At 41.8% G+C, this 19,153-nt stretch overlaps 1 protein-coding gene and 1 long non-coding RNA gene across 2 annotated transcripts in view; one reads left to right on the forward strand and one right to left on the reverse strand.

The window, feature by feature from the left end:
• PARM1 (prostate androgen-regulated mucin-like protein 1) overlaps positions 1-2,130 on the reverse strand; it is a 97,956-nt gene extending 95,826 nt beyond the window's left edge. The window contains exon 1 of the mRNA XM_060011697.1: positions 1,860-2,130. Within this exon, the coding sequence (XP_059867680.1) occupies positions 1,860-1,902 (43 nt within the window). The 5' untranslated portion in view covers positions 1,903-2,130. The remainder of the gene's footprint in view (positions 1-1,859) is intronic.
• Positions 1,020-19,153, forward strand: part of LOC132425400 (uncharacterized) — a 30,687-nt gene continuing 12,553 nt past the window's right edge. Inside the window, exons 1-2 of the long non-coding RNA XR_009519435.1 lie at positions 1,020-1,143; positions 2,399-2,470. This is a non-coding gene — a long non-coding RNA (uncharacterized lncRNA). The remainder of the gene's footprint in view (positions 1,144-2,398; positions 2,471-19,153) is intronic.

Below are 19,153 nucleotides of genomic sequence, written 5' to 3' on the forward strand. Positions count from 1 at the left end.
AACATAACTATGTCTTCCGGGGTCAGGGGAACCCCAGAACTGGGAGGCTGTGATCTTCTTTGTTCTGGCTTCGACACACGTGTGCAGGGATGAGTGAGGCTGCGCTGTGGGTCCCCAGCTACCAGCCTCCTCAGTCTGGGCCGTGAACAAGGTCAAGGTTCTTGCCGCAGCAATAGCGAGGCTAAACTCTAAAACTGGCCAAGAAAAAAAAAAATAAATTTAAAAATATGTATATATATCTTGAGCTCCTTAGGGAGGAAAAAACCCCACAATACACTGCCTTAGTAGGGTTACTCCCGGCGTTGCCAACTGCCAGAGTTGTTAAAAAAATAAAAATTAAAGAAAAGCCACTAAATAAAATTAGCCAACAAACCTACCTACCAGCTCTACTGGCTCACTGAAGGTTTTCTGAGCCTCCAGCCCCATGAAAGGATTTCTAGAGAGGAGAAAGGAAGGCACCTTTCCTGTCATTTCGTAAACGTCTCTTGGCAATCCCGGGGCTAGGGAGTCGGCTGTCACACTTGGGGATACAGGCGCTACCAGCCTGGCCCAAGGCTGTGCAACCAAAGCGGCAGGAGACCGGGAACCCTCTGTGGACGTGCCTCCAAACCTTGCAGACACCAGAGAGAAAAGGGAGCTTTCTCAGGCGTTCGGCAAGTAGAGGAAAAAGACCCGCTCTAGCCTCAAGTTGGGAAACTTTTCCTCAAAACTGCATTATCCGTTGTGAGCTGCCTGGAAACCCCTAGCTTCTTTTCAAGGGATTGTAACGACTTGTGTCCACAATTACAGGAACCCAAGCAATTCAGGAGGAAAAAAAATACACACACGGACTACAAGCATGAGTCAAATGGCTTGTGTATGTGGCTTTGGAACATTCTTATCTAAACACGCCTCTGTCCCCGCACTCGGGCTGCTTTTTCCACCAGTGCCTCATCCGTAGTCAGTTGTCCCTTGTCTGCCTACATTTTCTGGAAAAACTGGATACCCCACCCTCAGACTTAAAGAGCTGTTCTGAATCTCTCCTCTATGCCCACCAAGCCGAGCTCAGTCCTCCGGCTCCTCTCTCCCCAGGCCCTGCTTGGAGGCCGCTGCCATCCGTGGTCCTGAGGCCAGCGATGCGCGCGTGGGGAAGCCGTCCAGAGGGTGAGTGTGTGTAGGAGGAGTGGGTGGAACGGGGAGGATGCTAGTTTTAGCCAAGTTAACAGTTTCTGCCAGGGCACATATTTTGGGGGAGTTTCCAGGCCATAGGGTAGAATTGCAAATCCCCAGGGGTGATCACGAGCTCGAGCCGGGTCGGAGCAGCTGCCCTGAGACTGTTAAGGCCGCATCACCCCCACGCGTAACTAGGAAGGGTCGCCGGAGATGAGAGACCACCAAATCTCGGGGAACGCAAACCAGCCCCGCCGGGTGCGCGGCCACGGCTTAAAGCTTTCCCAGATGCGATCCCTCCTGCTTCTCCTTCTTATCCCTCCCTGAGTCCAACCGCGTCAAGAGGTCTGGTGCCCAACTCTGGCAGGGTGTGCTCGGAGACCCGAGAAGCCTCTAGTTTCAGTCAGTGTCGCCAGCCCGGGTTTCAAACGCATCGTGCAGCCACCTGTTTCACAAAGCCCGGAGTTTGTGCGGGCGCGGGCTGCGGCCGGAAGAACCCTGTCATCCCCTCGGTCCGGCTCGGCCCAGGTTCTCCAAAAACGCACATCGCTCTAAATCCAAGTGCGCACGCAGCTCTGCGAAACGCTGGAGGCTCGCACCACTCCGGCCCCCAGCGCGCGGCGACTTATTTCGCGGTCTCCCCGGTTCAGCCCCCGCCCCCAGCGCTAGTCGCCGGGCCAGCCCTCCGCCAGATTGGCGCCCCAAAATACCTGCCGTGAAGATGCAGAGAGCGAAGAGAGTCTTGTAGACCATGGTACCCTGGTGCTTGGTGCCGCACCCGGCGCGGGCAGCGGGAGAGTTTGCCGGGACTGACCGAGCGCCCAGAGCGCGGGCAGCTCCTCCTCTGTCCGCTGGCTGCGGTGGGAGCCGGGCGACCGGGCGGCGGTAGGGGAAGCTAGGCGAGCGCCGCGCGGCTCCGTCAGCTGCTTGTACTCCGGCGCCCGGCGCGCTTCTGCTCCATCCCAGCCGCCCGGGCCGCCTCCGCCGCCGCGACTGCTGCCGCCAAACCCCTCCCACCCGGGTCCCGCGGAGATGACAAGGCCACCCCTGGCCTTTCCTCTCCCAGCCCTCGTGTCCCGGGAGTCGCGGCCCAGGGCGGCCTCTGCTGGACAGTCAGGGCGCGAGACCCGAGTTTCGACCCGGTTCAGCAAATGTTTGGGGCGGCTAGCACTGTGCTGGGAACTAAGGGGAGGCAGAGAAGTGGGAGCAGATTTCTGCCCTCAGGAATTTACCTCAGCTTCTCTTACAGGAGTAACAACCTTCAAACACGTGACCGCGTGCCATCTTAGGTGTCACCTCGAAGAGCCAAGACCCCACTACGGTAAGGGAACATACACTTCTTTCCAAGTATGAGAACCTTTTCCTTTTCTTTCATTTCTCCAAACCTTCCTGCATGTACGTTAAACCCTCACACACATTCAACCCCACTGCATTTCCTGGTGCCTGGGCCAGGAGGTCTGCCGTCCTACTCAGCTTCTCACGAGAAGAAACAGTACTAATGTCAGGTAACAGTGATCATGCGATAATTATGAGCCAGGCACCCTACTGGGTGTTGTATCACGATGCTTCTAACAACCCTACGACATAAGAATTATTATTTCATTTTAAAGATAAAAAAACTAAGGCACAGAGAAGTTAGGTAATGTGCTCAAGGTCACATAGCTGGTAAGGGCTGGATCCCGTAACTGAAGAGTTTGTGTACCAGGGCATAATAACAAGGGCTGACATTTCCTGAGAATTGCTGTGTCCTAGACAACTGTGCAGTACAGGTATTAACCAGGTCAGGTTCTCAGAACAATTCTTTGAAGTGGGCGCTATGATAGCTTCATTTTCAGGGGAGAAAATGAAAGCGTGCAGAGGTTTAAGTACTTGCCCAAGATCACACAGCTAGCTAATGGTACAGATAAGTTGCCTGCCTAGGGACCTGGGGTCATCCCTGTACTATACTCTCTCTTCAAAGCCCAAGGTTTCTGTGTGTTCACACAGATCGAAGCTGATCCTTCACTTAATCCTCTCCACCACCTTAGACTTGCTTATTTTCTACACGTCTATCAGACCAGATGCTAGGTCATCTTCCAATATCTATGTTATTATGAGCCTGGTGGTCCCCTAGTCACTAAAGCTGGGATTAAGGAGCCTTCTTAAAGAACTGATTTGCACAGGACCTAGCAGTGCTGGAGAACAGCTTTCTTTCTTTCTTTTTTAAATTTATTTTACTGAAGTATAGTTGATTTACAATGTTGTGTTAATTTCTGCTGTGCAGCAAAGTGATTCAGTTATATATATATATATATATATATATATATATATGTTTATATGTGTGTATATCTATCTATATATTTTCATATTCTTTTCCATTATGGTTTATGAAAGGATATTGAATATAGTTCCCTGTGCTATTCAGTAGGACCTTGTTGTTTATCCATCCTATAGAACAGCTTTCTTGTTCTGTGACTTCTTTCTCATATACCAGACAGAGCCCCAAGTTGTATTTTCTCACTCCCTTGGGCCTCATGACTTTATCTGTGATGATGTCAGTTCCTCTTCCTGACCCCACCGTCACCACTTGTAGAGCTTGTCACGCTTCCACAACCAGATTAAACTGAGCTCATGTTTTCTCTTTTGTCTTGGTAAATTTATTGATTCTTGTTGAAATGAGAAGTCAAAGATATTACAACCAAATGCCCAACCCCCTTTCCTCCTCCCTGGCCAAAGAAACTGCAAATTTATTTTTATTAAACAAACTCTCTTAATGCTTTTGACCTTCAGGTCCTTCTGGTTTCTAGGCTAATCTATGTGATGATGAAGAATTACTGCATCTGTGTGGTGACTGCCATGGAGGCAGGGACCACACACAGATGGAATTTTGCAAGCACGTTCTTTAAGGCACTGGTGCCTTTAGATGGGGCCATTTAAGTAAGTGACCCTATGACAGAAATAAAGATTTTTCTTCACAGAAAAAAAATTGTTCAGTTGAAACTTAACAGACATTAATGGAGTCCCTTAGTAGTGTAAAGCATGTGTGACAGGCTTTGATATCTAAGATGATAGTTTTGTACCCAAAGGATTGTGACTCCCACGTATGAATCAGTTAAAATCTCCAAAGCTTTTCGTTGTATACAGAATAGAGTTGAAAATAATTTCTTTAACTAAAATAATTCATTTTTATTAACAATTAAAACTTTTGATTTATTAATTTAGTGAAAACATATTTGATCACTTACTAGGTGCCAGACCTTATACTAGGCTGTGGGAATGAGACAGGTTGTAACAGTCAAGGTAGGTAGGTTCTGCTGCTGTAATAAACCACCCCAAAGTCTCAGAGGCTTAAGCAATAGAGGTTTACTTCTCGCTTATCGTCATCTGCTTTGGATCCAGGCTACTCCCCAGAGTAGATATCTTCTACATCAGGATTCGGTGTTATACTCCATATCAGAAACTGCTTCTATACTTAGGAAAGAAAGAGGAGGAGAGTTATGTGCAGCATTTATGTCTTCCACCTGGAAGTGACGATTCTTTTCTTTTTAAAATTAATTAATTAATTAATCTTACTTTTGGCTGCGTTGGGCCTTTGTTACTACACACGGGCTTTCTCTGGTTGTGTCGAGTAGGGGCTACTCTTTGTTGCGGTGCACAGGCTTCTCGTTGCAGTGGCTTCTCTTTTTTTTTTAAATACTTTTATTTTATTTTATTTTATTTTATTTTTTGGCTGTGTTGGGTCTTCGTTTCTGTGCGAGGGCTTTCTCTAGCTGCGGCAAGCGGGGGCCACTCTTCATTGCACTGTGCGGGCCTCTCACTATTGTGGCCTCTCTTGTTGTGGAGCACAGGCTCCAGACCCGCAGGCTCAGTAGTTGTGGCTCACGGGCCTAGTTGCTCTGCGGCATGTGGGATCTTCCCAGACCAGGGCTCGAACCCATGTCCCCTGCATTGGCAGGCAGATTCTCAACCACTGCGCCACCAGGGAAGCCCTGCAGTGGCTTCTCTTGTTGCAGAGCATGGGCTCTAGGCGCGCGGGCTTCAGTAGTTGTGGCATGTGGGCTCCATAGTTGTGTCTAGCAGGCTCGAGAGCGCAGGCTCAGTAGTTGTGGCACACGGGCTTAGTTGCTCTGTGGCATGTGGGATCTTCCCGGACCAGGGCTTGAACCCGTGTCCCCTGCATTGGCAGGCGGATTCTTAACCACTGCGCCACGAGGGAAGTCCAGAAGTGACGATTCCGCACCTTTACTGGTTAAAGGAAGTCAGTGGCCATGCATAACTTCAAGAAAGCAAGGAAGCACATTCTTCATGGTTGTGATGTATGCCACAGTGGTTAATTGTCCCTGCCATCAGGAAGCTTATAGTCTAGTAGTGAGGAGTCAAACATTGAATGATCCCCAAAATATATGCAATAATTTATTATGTTAAAGTGGTGGGGGATGGGAGAAACGGGTGAACTGTTTTATAGTTGTTTGTTAAAATAAATTGAATAAAAAAGAGTTCAAAATATATGCAATACTTTATTATGTGAAATGCTATAAATAATAATACCCACTAACACGTATTTAGCTTCTGTTCTATGTTCTGTTAGGGATTGTTTCAAGCATTTTGTGTAATCTGTAAACTCTACACTCTGTAAGTTTATCCCGATTTTGCAAATAAAGAGACTGAGAGATACGTAACAAAAGTGTAAGTATGAAGGAAACCAAAAGATGCTAAGATATTATGGCAGGGGGACTTGCACTCCTCATTGGGGTCAGGGATGGAATTTGCATGTAACTTTTTAGTCATGCCTTATAGCAAAAGCCAGTTTCTTCAGAGATTTCTTGGTTCTTTCATAATGCTCCACTGGGATAAAATCTAAGATAAACCTGCCTTTTACTGACTCCCACTCTTTTTTTGATCAGTGATTAAATGAATTGCTAGGGTTGCAGACGTTCAATATTTTTAAAATATTGCCCTTGGTTGACTTAACTTTCGACATCCTAAATTTATCATAATTTATAGATAAAGTCGGGTAATACATTTTAGGTAATATGGAAGTGTTAGCTCTGGACTCTTGGATTCATCATGGCCTAGGAGAGACAAAATAACTCGGTTGAGAGAGCTGGGTAAGTAAGGCAGTCTGTGCAGTGGTTAGAGGCTGAGTTCTGATGTCTATTCCATGGTCCCCATAGGCTGGCTTCCAATCCCCCCTCTTCCATCTACTAACTGACATTACTTGGTATCTCTATGCCTCAGTTTCTTCCTGGCTTCATTGGGAAGATTAAGTGGATTACATATGTGAAAAGCTTGTCATGTTCTAGGTGCCAGTAAATGTTAGCTATTATTAGAGGAGAAACTTTGAGGTACATTTAAAACTCATTTGGGGATCTAAAGTACAAGGAGAAAACATTAATGCCTGCTGTAGCTATTTCTTCATATAAAAGGTTACGAAACTTGGATTCTCCCCTGGGCATTTCCACTCCTGCTACATCTGAGTTGCAGGGGAAAGCTCTAAACTATCTCTGACAGCTCCTCCCCCAACCCCTCATCCCCAAAGGCAGGAGTGCAGCAGTTTCAAGACCCTGATATATTTTGTCTTGGTTTCATTTCTCTTCCCAAGTTGCACTGCAAAAATATCTCCCTGGCTTTTGCTATATACTTAATTACATAACTTTGCTTCTCTCTTAACTCCAATTTCCTTTTAAAAATATTAATGGTAAAAAAGATTAAAGGCAGTGATGCAATATGAGAAAAACAGGAAATTTGGAACTTTGCCAAGAAATATTTGTTTGAACAAAGGCAATTTTAAAAGCACATGATGAAACATAATTGTTTCCCTGATTTAAATAAACTTGTTTGGAGCGCTTTGAGGACACTAAACCACAGGTCACTAATTTTTATTTTAATTAAGGAGGAGACCCTTAAAGTATTTCAGGAAGGAAGAAACTGGCCTCTTGGAGGTGATGCACATAATGAAACCGCTTTTTAAACTTGATTGAGTTGCTACTGTAGATTTGCATTGTCCAATAGAAGCAAAATACAAATCATGTATGTTATTTTAAAATTTCTAGAAGTCATATTTTGAAAAAGGAGAAAGAAACAATTGAATTTAATGCTATGATTTATTTAACTTGATGTATCTAAAATATTTATCATTTCAGCATGCAATGAATAGCAAAACATTAATAGGATATTTTACATTCTTTTTCTTATTGTAAGTCTTCAAAATCCAATGTTTATTCTACATTTATACAACATCTCAATTCAGACTAGGTACATTTTGAATACTCAGTAACAAAACATGGCTAGCAGCTATCATAACGGGCAGTGTGGCTGTAGAGAACTGGGCCCAGTCTCTTGCCTTGCCTCATGGATATCTTCTGTAAAAGTACAGAGCAGTGCTGGTGGGACTTTCTTAACTGACAGTGGAGTAGTTGGAAGCCTAAGACTTGCTGATTGCGTGGCCTCTAACCCTCATTAACTTCTCTAAATCTCAGTTTTCCCCTCTATGAAGTGAAGACCGTGATAATCATTACACCTTACTTCAGAGGATTACTGAATATAATCCTTATATTATTAATTACTTAATTAATGCATGGAAAACCTTTAGAACAGACCCTAGACAGAGCAGAGCCTTAATAAATGTTTACTTGTTATATTTGGTAAGAATGGTTATGATGATGATTACAAAATGAGTATTAATAGTAAAATTAATAGTAAAATATTAATAGTAAAATATTAATAGTAAAATCTTCCCAATTGTCAGTGTAGCATTAGCGATTCCTTACCACTCAGAGGCATTGACAATATTGCTTGTCCCTAGAAGTCTACTTTTACATAGTTTAGAGCAGCATTTATCAAACATTTTGGTCTCAGGACCCCTTTGCACTTCTAAAATTAGAACTCTGAAAACTATTTGTTTAAGGGCCCTTTCAGGTAATTGCGCGTTTTGTTCTTTTATATTGCAACAAAACTCAATAAACAGTGGTTTCTTAAAAGTTAGTAGCAAGGTGGAATCTGAAAGCATCTCAATAAAATTTTCATATTCTGTTACATTAAAATCCATTGGTCTATTTTGCACTTTGGATGTGTCTTTTACCCATGTGTGATTTTGTAACATCATGCATTGATCATATAGAAAATATTGGTTCACTGAGTTACGCAGATCTTCCGAATTTTAACACATTTCATTATACAACATCAAAAACTATACTTGTGAACATCTCCACTCATGTCATCAAAAAAGTCTTTAAATATTGGGAAGCTATCAAGTTAGTGGTAGAAGATACAAGTTTGGCAAAATTCTAATTTTCACTTGAAAGCTTGGTTGCTTTCCTTGAAGTGACATCTAACATCCCAGAAAAAATGCCTGACAAATATCCAAGTCCGAATAACCACAGTTTGTCTTTTAGTTGTTCTTTTAAGTAAAAATTGTATTCCACAAAAAAAGTGGTTAGTTAAGCCTGTGACTCAAGTAATCCCATAAGTGCATTTCCTTGAGACAATCACCTCCCTTTGGCATGCAGCCAACAATGCTTTATGCATACTTCCCAGTTATTTACATAAAATATGAAAAACTATACATATTCAAAATCAAGATTTAACAAAGTTAATAATTTTTACTCCTCTTTAAGGGAGTTCTTAAGTGAAACATGCTTTTTTCCCCTTTAAACTAGACATGCATGGTGTTGAGGAATACAATACCTACGAATATAATTTGGACCCACTGCTACATTTATGCTGAGACACCAGACATTTTCCCACAATCGCTTTTGCATCATCAATGCAAAAATTTTAAAAAAGGACTAAAAAATAAAAAAGGTAAATAGCATCTTTGTATTATTATGAAAAGAGTCTTGACTTTGCAGACCTGAAAGGACCTTGGGGATCCCTAGGAGTCTGTGGACCACACTTTGAGAACTGCTGGTTTAGCAAAAACATCTAAGAAGGTCGCTGAGAACATCGACTGTTTTATCTGTCCAGAGCAGCCCTTTCTTCAGAGAAATTCTCTTTTCCCTTCTCCAAGCAAGTTGTTCCAATAGTGGTTGCATCTTCCTGTGGAGCCTGCCTCTTTTTTCAGTGATTGGTATAGGGTGGACATCAGGCTCTGTTTGTCCTACTCAGTGCACTTCCCCAGGATTTTCAAACTTGGGACCAGAAAATACCACTAATAGTTGTGCTCTGAGATGAAGTTATGGGGTTCTGGTACTCTGGTGGACCACTCCAGCATGTGGAAGGAACTGGTCTGAATTAGGATACAGAAACTTGATTCTTGGAGAGAAGTAGAAATGGGAGAAAAGATGCCCAGTGGCATTTTGGTCCCTAGTCACACTAGTTCCTAGTCTCTAAGGTTCAACCACATCCTTGCCCTTCTCCCCCCCCACCCCCACTCTGTGAGCATTTTCATGAATTTCCCCTTTTGGTCCAGCTAGTTCAAACTGGGTTTCTGCCACCTGCAACCTAAAGCAATTGGCTAATGCAGAGGGTAGCAAAAGCTAATTTCCAAAGTCACTCAGTGTTCAGTAATAGTGACTGAGGATAGCTCTTCCCATTCAGAAAAAGTTAATTATCAGCTCTGGGCTAAAAATAATCATAATAAAAACATACCACCGCTACGTTATTGAACTGATGTGTGGCAGAGCAAGTCAGGATATTCAGCTTCTATTTCTGAAAAACATTCATGTAAATGAAAATTGTTAAGCCCATGAAAGCAAGTGAGGTTCACCATTGATACTAAAGGTTTAATAATACATGATAAATTTGAATATGTCCACAAATATTTGTCATGAAAAATACAATGAATAACCTGGGCTTTAAATACCTTCTTTTTTCACAATATTTGTGAATTTGTCCAATAAGGCCTTTTTTGTGCTCTACACATACTTTTACCACCATCAATTGTAACACATCTTGGTAGATTCCATTTCAGGTTGTACTGAATTGATGCTTTTTTTAGGTTCCTTGAAAATATTCTTGGACTTCCCTGGTGGCACAGTGGTTAAGAATCTGCCTGCCAATTCAGGAGACATGGGTTAGAGCCCTTGTCTGGGAAGATCCCACATGCCACGGAGCAACTAAGCCCGTGCATCACAACAACTGAGCCTGCACTCTAGCGCCCATGACCCACAACTACTGAGCCTGCGTGCCACAACTACTGAAGGCCACGTGCCTAGATCCCGTGCTCTGCAACGAGAGAAGCCACCGCAATGAGAAGTCCGCGCACTGCAATGAAGAGTAGCCCCCGCTAGCCACAGCTAGAGAAAAACCCACATGCAGCAACGAAGACCCAACGCAGCCAAAACTAAATTAATTAATTAAATTTTAAAAAAGTACTATATTGAAGAAATATCTACATCCCTGTACTTCAGAATTATTTATAATAGCCAAGATATGGAAACAACCTAAGTGTTCAAAAAATGTGGTATATATAAACAATGGATATATTAGATATTATTTAATATATTTAATAAATAAATGAATATTATTCAGCCATGAGAAAGAATGAAATCCTGCCAGTTGTGACAACATGGATGGACCTTAAGGGCATTATTATAGGTGAAATAAGTAAGACAGAGAAAGACAAATACTGTATGGTCTCTCCTATACATGGTATCTAAAAACCTCAAACTAATAGAAACAGAGAACAGATTGGTGATTGCCAGATGTGAGGTAAGGGTTGGGAATATGGGTAAAGGTAGTCAAAAGGTAAAATCTTCCAGTTATACGATATGTAAGTTCAGAGGATGTAATGTACAGCATGATGACTATGGTTAATAATACCATAGGCATATTTGAAAGTTGCTGAGAGGAGAGCCTAAAAGTTCTCCTCATAAGAAAGAAAAATGTAACTATGTGAGGTGATGGATGTTAACTAGACTTATTGTGGTAATCATTTGGCAATATATACATATATCAAATCACTGTTTTGTATACCTTTAACTTATGTATTTCAATAAAACTGGAAAAATATAAAAAAGAAAAGAAAAGGAGATATTTTTGACTCTTAGGTATACATAATAATTTATTTAGCAAAATACATCTTTGTTAGTAAATAACTTCAGTATTTTTCTTATCGAAGTATAACACATTCTCAATTGAAGAAATCAGTTAATCAGGTTTTATTATATATTTTTGAATTATTTTTGCTTTGGTTACCCCAAGTTTTGGCAAGCATAACAAGAGGTTTAAAAATCAAGAGCTTAATTTAATGAATATCATGTTAGATGAACGTGATTACTTATAGTCTTAAAGGCCAACCAGCCTGGTTTTTACTGGAATAACTAGAAAAGAGCATCTCAAAGATGAAGATCTTTCTTTAAAAAATCCTGTCTTATTCTCACTTTAACTAATGCTCTTAACAAAATGTCCTCTCTGCTTAAATATTACATCTGTGTGCTATAGACTGCAAGTTTGTGTTTCCCGCATATCATATGTTCAATCCTAATGCCTGATGTTATGGTATTTGGAGGTGGAGCCTTTTGGAAGTGATTAGGCCATGAGGGTGGAGCCCTCATGCTTGGGATTTGTGCTTTTGTAAAAGGGACCCTTCTTCTCCCCTGTGAGGACACAGTGAGAAGATGGCCATCTATGAACCAGGACACAAGCCCTCACCAGATATCAAGTCTGCTGATACTTTAATTGAACTTCCCAGCCTCCAGAACTCTGAGAAAGAAATTTCTACTGTTTATAAGCCACCAGTCTATGGTATTCTGTTATAACAGCTTGAACAGACAAAGACACTGTGTAACAGTAAATTTTTTTATGAAAGGAAAATAGATACTTTGGCTCCAAGAGAACGAATGTACCAATGACCAATGGCCAGAACACATATGACAACAGAACTCTGACCCACAACCTCTGTAGGAACCAGTCCAGAATGGTCAAGACTTGGTCACTTACTGTCAACTTCCCTATTTTTCTCTCTTGTTTCCAACACAAGACCAACCAAAGAAAGCCAACACACTCCCCAAACCAATCATATAAGATGCCTCGCTTCTAGGTAGACTCCTTCCGGTTTCCCCATCCAGCAACTTCCAAACATATCATACCTGAAGCCATCCCTTTTTTTTCCCACTATAAAACTTTCATATTCCCTTGCCCATCTTTCAGTCTGTCCCAAACACAAGTGATGGTGTTGACTCCCTTGCTATAGCAAACTTCGAACAAATAGCCTATGTTGGTTCTCATTTGGGTGGTCTTTGTTTACTCGTGTTTTCTTTGAGATCCCACCGAGATGCAGTGTGCACTGCTCAATGCTATGAACCCCAGCCTTCAACCTGGAACGGTACCCACAGAGGTCCCTTGTGCTTGCTGCTCATGACTTGTCAGATTCATGCTGACGTGGAAAGTCAGCACCTGGTCTGAACTATGCTCTCTTTGTGTTGCATTCCTTGGCTGTTTATTCACAGTTTAATACTCAGGTTTTGTTGTTGGTTTCCACTTGTTTGGCATCCTTGGTAGAATCAAGCCATTCCTTGTCATCCTTTTCTGCTCTCTTTGGACTTCCTTTTTGTGTTCTCTAATACTGTCACTTGTCATAAGAAGGAGAGGCAAAGGGTGGACAAATGACCTTAAACAAATCAACCTGTAATAATTTTTTCTTTTTTTCTAGAAGAGAGGGACACAACAAAGTCACAACCTACTGATGATAACCAAGGTTATTCTAAATTTGAACTTAATAACCTATGAAGGGTGGTGGACCAAATACTTGCTACCTGTAAGAGACTAACAGATACAAATATGTGAAACAACTAATGTAAAGTCTTGGTTCTGCCGTGAACTACTCCTCTTTCCCTGGCTTTCCGTATACCTCTACCAGATCCCACTTCCTTTGTGTCCAGAATGCCTGGTCCTGTTTGCCTCAGACCAACACCTCATAAACCTTAGGAGTAGTACTCTGAGATTTGTCTGTACAAAGAGACCTTAATTCTATAAATCCTCAAGGCTGGAAATTCTGATTCAGACACAAACTCTAAAACGATGCCACCCTTGATTATTCAGGTATTCTACCTGGGAGAATTACTGACTCATTGTTTATGCAAACCATCAGAGCAGTATGATTCCCACCTGTGGGAATCATACAACTGGGAAAGACTGTAAGAAACTTATCACTAGCTTTGGCAGAGGTATTAATGCTACCACCTCTGTTTTAGATGGAATACAGATTAGTCTCAACATATTGACATGAATAGTGATGAACAGTTGCATTGCTCTAGATTTCTTCTTCACTAGTCATGGTGGCGTCTTTGCCATTGCTAATTCTTGCTCTACTCGTATCAGTGACAGAACATGGTTGAACGTCACCATAATGAAAAAGATACTGGTTTCTCTAAGGTTGATTCTCATGGTTTATGAAATTGGTTCTTGGCCTGGGTTGAGTGATTGGAATTCCTGGTTCAATGATTGGAATTCCCGGTTCAAGCATTTTACAGGAACTGTTAATTATTCTTGTTGCTATCACAATGCTCGTTCTGTCGGTCCATTGCATTCTGCCTCAAATAGCCACTTTCTCATCATATGATCACCATGATTGTATAATAAAAAGGTCAAGACAATCTGGCTCTGCAGTTGATTGTGAAGGTGGCTAAACAATCTCTGAGAAATGGAAGTTGGCTCTTTAGCCTTCCATAAATTGGTTACCTTCTGACAAGTAAGATACGGACCAAAAGGGGAGATGAGAGACTGCATATACAACAGTGGCCAGACCATATCATATATGACAATAGAACTCTGACCCACAACCTCTCTGCAGCAACCATTGCAGGAAGTCACACTACTGCCTCTGCAGCAAGTGTACCACAGTGGGCAGGACATGGTCAGTCGCTGTCAGCTTCCATATTTTTTGCCTTTGCTTCCAGCTCAAGACCAACCAGAAAAAGCCAAATATGCTCCCCAAACCAATTACATTTGATGCCCTGCTTTTGTTTTATTTCATTTTAATGGTGGACATGTATTTTATTTGTTGTGATGACTGAAAATGTGAGCAGCAATTATGACAACGTCCATAGAATTTCCCCTGTGGTGTAAAATAACAGATAAGACTTTTATAATATTATCCCTTGATAACTGAAGTTCGCAATGGCTGAAATGCTCTATGGGGCTCAGTGACGCCCTGCTTTTAGTTTTCCCTTCTTCAGCTTCTCAGCGCCATCGGCCTCCAATCAGATCATACTTGAAGCTTCCCCCCTGATCTCCACTATCAAGCTTTCTCACTTCCTTGTTCATCTTTGAGTCTCTGCTAAATGCAAGTGATGGTGGCTGACTTCCTTGCCATTATAAACTGTGAATAAATAGCCTTGTTTGTCCTGATTTCAGCAGTCTTCTGGTCAATGACTTAGCTTTGTTTTAGGATATCTATAATGCTGGGCATAAGGATAGTAAAATTATAAAGTCAGTCTCAGACATGAAAGGTAACCGTGAGGGATAGTAAGGGAAGGTTCTTACTTAAAATGAAGGAAAAGTGGTTTCTGAAAAATTTCCTAGAAATCTTCTGGAAAATATGAAGGGGAATAAAATAAGTGATTTGGTTGGCTTTGTAAAATGACATGATGGGCTGAATGGAGTCCTTATTTTTTACAATAAGAAAAGAAAGGGGAAAAAAGAAGTTCAGTGCTTTGTGTCTCAGAACAACCTTATCCAGATTCTAAAAGCACTTGGCAAAAGTCATCTGGTATCAAGTATTAGAACTCCTTTTTCAAAAATGAGAAGTGAGAGCACTGTGGATTTTTCCAGGAGAGGAGAATAAAGATTTTGTACTTTGCCATTAAATATTCTAATAATTATTTCAGTACCATGTTATTCCATAAAGTAGTCTGTACGGCAAGCTTTTATATACTGTGTGTTGTATGCTAGGTCGACTCCTAACAGTACAACAAGACAATTAACAGCTTTTGACTTTTAAATCTAGTCTGTTTCTCTCTACTATGTAAAGAAAGCTGGCACTGGAGTTACATATTTATGTGGAGTGATTTTATGGCTTGAAATAATCCTCACACCTCAACTCCATCCACAACAATTTCTATCATCTTGAATTTATTCTCCTTGCCTTGATTCTATAAATAAAGAAAAAAAAACCTCTTGCCTTAATCTTCATTTATCTGCTTTAGTCTGAAAAGTGCTTTAATATTATAAATGTGGCTGTAAATCTACTTTTTTGAAGCACAATTTACCACTTTAGACTCTATCACGATGCTATGGAAAAAATGATTAGGTGTCTGAAATGCAAGTCACTATTACGTTATTTTTAAATCACAACTTACTGCTATTATAGTGATTCTTAATTTCCTAGAATGCCTCCAGTGTTATCTAAAATTGTCCAAAAGGTTAATGTTAAAAACAACAGCAGGTGTGTGCCAGGTGTGGGTCTTTCCGCAGAGAGACGGGTAGTGAAATGAAAGACAAACAGGGCTTAACACTACAGGAAGGTTGGCGGAGCATCTTCCAGTTTTTAAAAGTGGTCTTTCTTTTGCACTCTTGGTTTTTCTCACTGTCAGCGTTAGAGTAGGAAACTGGGCTTGGACAATATCACTGACTGGCGGAATGTTACAGACCAGCACAATTTTGTGTGTGTGCCTCTGGTTTGCTCTTGTATACGTGTTGCTATTGTCTGCCTTACTGAGATGACGTAAGAATAAATAACACACTGTACTTTTGAGGTTAAGCTTGTCAACCTGGCCATTATTTCTTTCTGATAATCTTTGCTCACTCCTATAATCTTTTGTAAGGATTTCATTTCCCCTTATGTTTTACCTTCTCTTAGTAACTGCATGTTACTCTCCCAGCTTTATTATTCATATTTTTCAAGGGTAGTACATGACATGTAAATATTATTCATATTTTTTCAAGGGTAGTACAGCCACTTTCCTTTTATTGGTCTTTGAAGATGGAATTTAATATATGCTCTCCTACTTTTTGATGCCTTCTCACACCAGCAAGACAGTATCTGATCTTCTTGCCCTAATAAAATAGAATTGGTTTTTTATCCATGAATTTTTATCCATGTACTTAACAAATCCATATTGACCGCTTACTCTGTGTCAAAAGCAGAATGTATATATAATCATACGTGCATCCCAGATGACAACTGGGGTCCCCTTTCCTTGGATATTTAGGAAAAAATATTCAAACGCTTACTGCACATCCCAGAGGAAGCCCATCACCTCTGGCAAAGTTCTGTTGTTGTTTGCTATTGTTTTAGATTCCATGGGCTTATATTCCCACGGTCACCTCACTCTAATTTCCTGAAGACTCCAATGACTTGATTTTCCTTGTGTCTTGCCTTCCATGGCTTTTCTATTTTCTATGCCATGAACAGACCCAGATGTGGAGTTAGCCATTTTCCCTTAATTTCCTGCAAAACATAAGGCATTCTTGCATGCAATGCAAGATAAATGCAATGCAATAAAGTTGCATGCAACTTTATTAAAGGTTTGGGGTGATGGAGTGACAGAGAACCAAACAGAAGATAACTGAATGTGAATGCTACCCTACTCCCTTTTTAGAATCTCTTAGGTCACATTCACTACCAGGACCCGACAACTTCACTCCACCAGCCACCTATTTATGGAGGTGGCTTGTTCCTTAGCTCTCTCTCTAGTCCCCTTACATTTTTCCCTTGTTTGCCTCCAACCTCCCCAAATTCCTGCTAATTTTAAATGCAAAGCAGTTTCATTCTCTCTTAATTTCACTGGACCATTCCAAATCATACTCTGGAGGTCACAGCCACAATGGACTGTGAACATATTTATTTATTTATTTATTTTTTTGCAGTACGCGGGCCTCTCACTGTTGTAGCCTCTCCTGTTGCGGAGCACAGGCTCCGGACGCGCAGGCTCAGCGGCCATGGCTCACGGGCCCAGCTGCTCCGCGGCATGTGGGATCTTCCCGGCCCGGGCCACGAACCCATGTCCCCTGCATCGGCAGGCGGACTCTCAACCACTGCGCCACCAGGGAAGCCCTGTGAACATATTATTCAATAGAAGACTCTCTATAGCTAAAATCTGCCACTGACCTAGAGGCAGAAGTGGCTGCAGGCAGTTTTGGTTTTAAAAAGCAATATAGTTTTCCCTTCCCTGACTTGTGTAAATAACATACTGTGAGAGGAATCATTGCGGAGACCTAGGCAGAACGTGGTGTGATGGTCCAGAGGAGACACTTGGGAGAGGAGAAAAGCTTCACAGAGATTTGAACTGGTTTTAAGGTATTAGAATGTATCTATCAGTCAGAACACTGGGGAAAAGGACAAGAGAACCATTTATTCCAGTTTACTATATAAATATTAGTATAATTAGGGAAACCTATTACTTGTAATTAGTAAAAGTGTGATATCATTTTTTCATCCCTCATATTTAAACTATGTTGTTATTCTTTCTCAGTTCACCCTCTTATCATTTAACCTTTTCAAATCCTCACTCTCATTGCATCTACTGTGTATTTCAACCTCTGCTCCTTTCCCTCTTCTAGTCTTTGGACCCTCTTCTGTCTTGACCTGCCTTCTTACTCTATGATCCACCATTTCGACTATGTTCTCTTTAACAGGCTTGACTGTGCCACTGCCCTCACCAGGAGCTTACACAACTTGTCAGTTCTCAGGTCTGGATAATCCCACATTTCCCCTTTTATTCTGTCTCCTTGCTTGCTATCTCCAGAGAAAATTATGAAATGAGAGCTGAAACTAAAACGATGTCCTGCCTCTGTGCTAAATAATAACTGGGTAGACTTTCCTGTCCCTATGTTAAATAATACTGAAAGCAAGCACAAAATAACTTAACTTCTTGCTCCAGGAAACTATTTCTCCTGAGAAACGTGACTGACAAGTTGATCATCAAGATTCCTTTCAAGGGCTTCCCTGGTGGCGCAGTGGTTGAGAGTCTGCCTGCCGATGCAGGGGACACGGGTTCGTGTCCCCGTCCGGGAAGATCCCACATGCCGCGGAGTGGCTGGGCCCGTGAGCCATGGCCGCTGAGCCTGTGCGTCCAGAGCCTGTGCTCTGCAACGGGAGAGGCCACAACAGTAAGAGGCCCGCGTACTGCAAAAAAAAAAAAAAAAAAAGATTCCCTTCAAGACCCTTGCCTCCCTGTGCACATTACTCTAAAATTATGATGTCATAACTCTGCATAAGCCCAACCAGCTTCGTGGTTGGCAAGACCTGCCTAAACATCATTCAGTCAGGTTCTAAATCCTACAAGCATCCTCCTCTGACTTGACATCCCTCTTCCAAGATGCTACTAATGCTCTATCAAGGTGCTCTTCTCTCTTACTGAAGTCTAATAAACTCAGCTTTGCTTGATAAAGACCTTTTCCTGGTGATCTTTAGGGGAGTCAACAAGAAGCATTCTCCTTTGATGTCCTGTAGCTTCATGCTCTAATTTCTCCTCCCTACAGTCTAGCAATTTTTTCATTCCTCTATTATCCTTTTTTAAACTTTTCCCCCCTAGATGTCCATAGCAACACTATCTCTCAATTTCAGCGAATGACCTGATTTCATCTTCTCTGTCCCTAAGAAGATAGGAAATGAACTATAAGGACAGTTACAATTTGGTCTTCTCTCTCCGAACGATCTTCTCCACTGGTTTCTATAGCTCCTGTGATCTTTATCTCACTGCTGCTCTTTCTAACTTGTCTTTTGCCATTTACTCCTTAAATAAAAGTGTTCCACAAAGTTTTTCTTTTACCCTCTGTTTGAGGACAATTTCATTCAGTTTCATAGCTTCACAGTGATCTTTATGCAGGTAGTTTTACTAACCTGCTTTGCTGTCTCTAACCTCTTCTTGTACGACCTTCAAGCAGAAAACTGTGCCAAGAATAACAAACCTCGGTTTCAACACAACTCACAATTCACTCAGGCTTCTCCAAGCCCGCAGAGTTGGCCTTGACCTTTGTCCTGTCCTGTCTTTGGCTTGCCCGGCCGAGTCTTAGCAAAGAGTCCTGCTAAGTCATCTCCCACCTATGACATCTGATCAAGTTCCTCATCCCCTGCCTTTATGGATAAGTCCTTGGCCAACCTTTAGCAAGAATCTTGTTAGGTCAGTTTAGCAAGAATTCC

Source organism: Delphinus delphis, chromosome 5 (genome assembly GCF_949987515.2).
Source record: "Delphinus delphis chromosome 5, mDelDel1.2, whole genome shotgun sequence".
Lineage (NCBI taxonomy): Eukaryota > Metazoa > Chordata > Mammalia > Artiodactyla > Delphinidae > Delphinus > Delphinus delphis.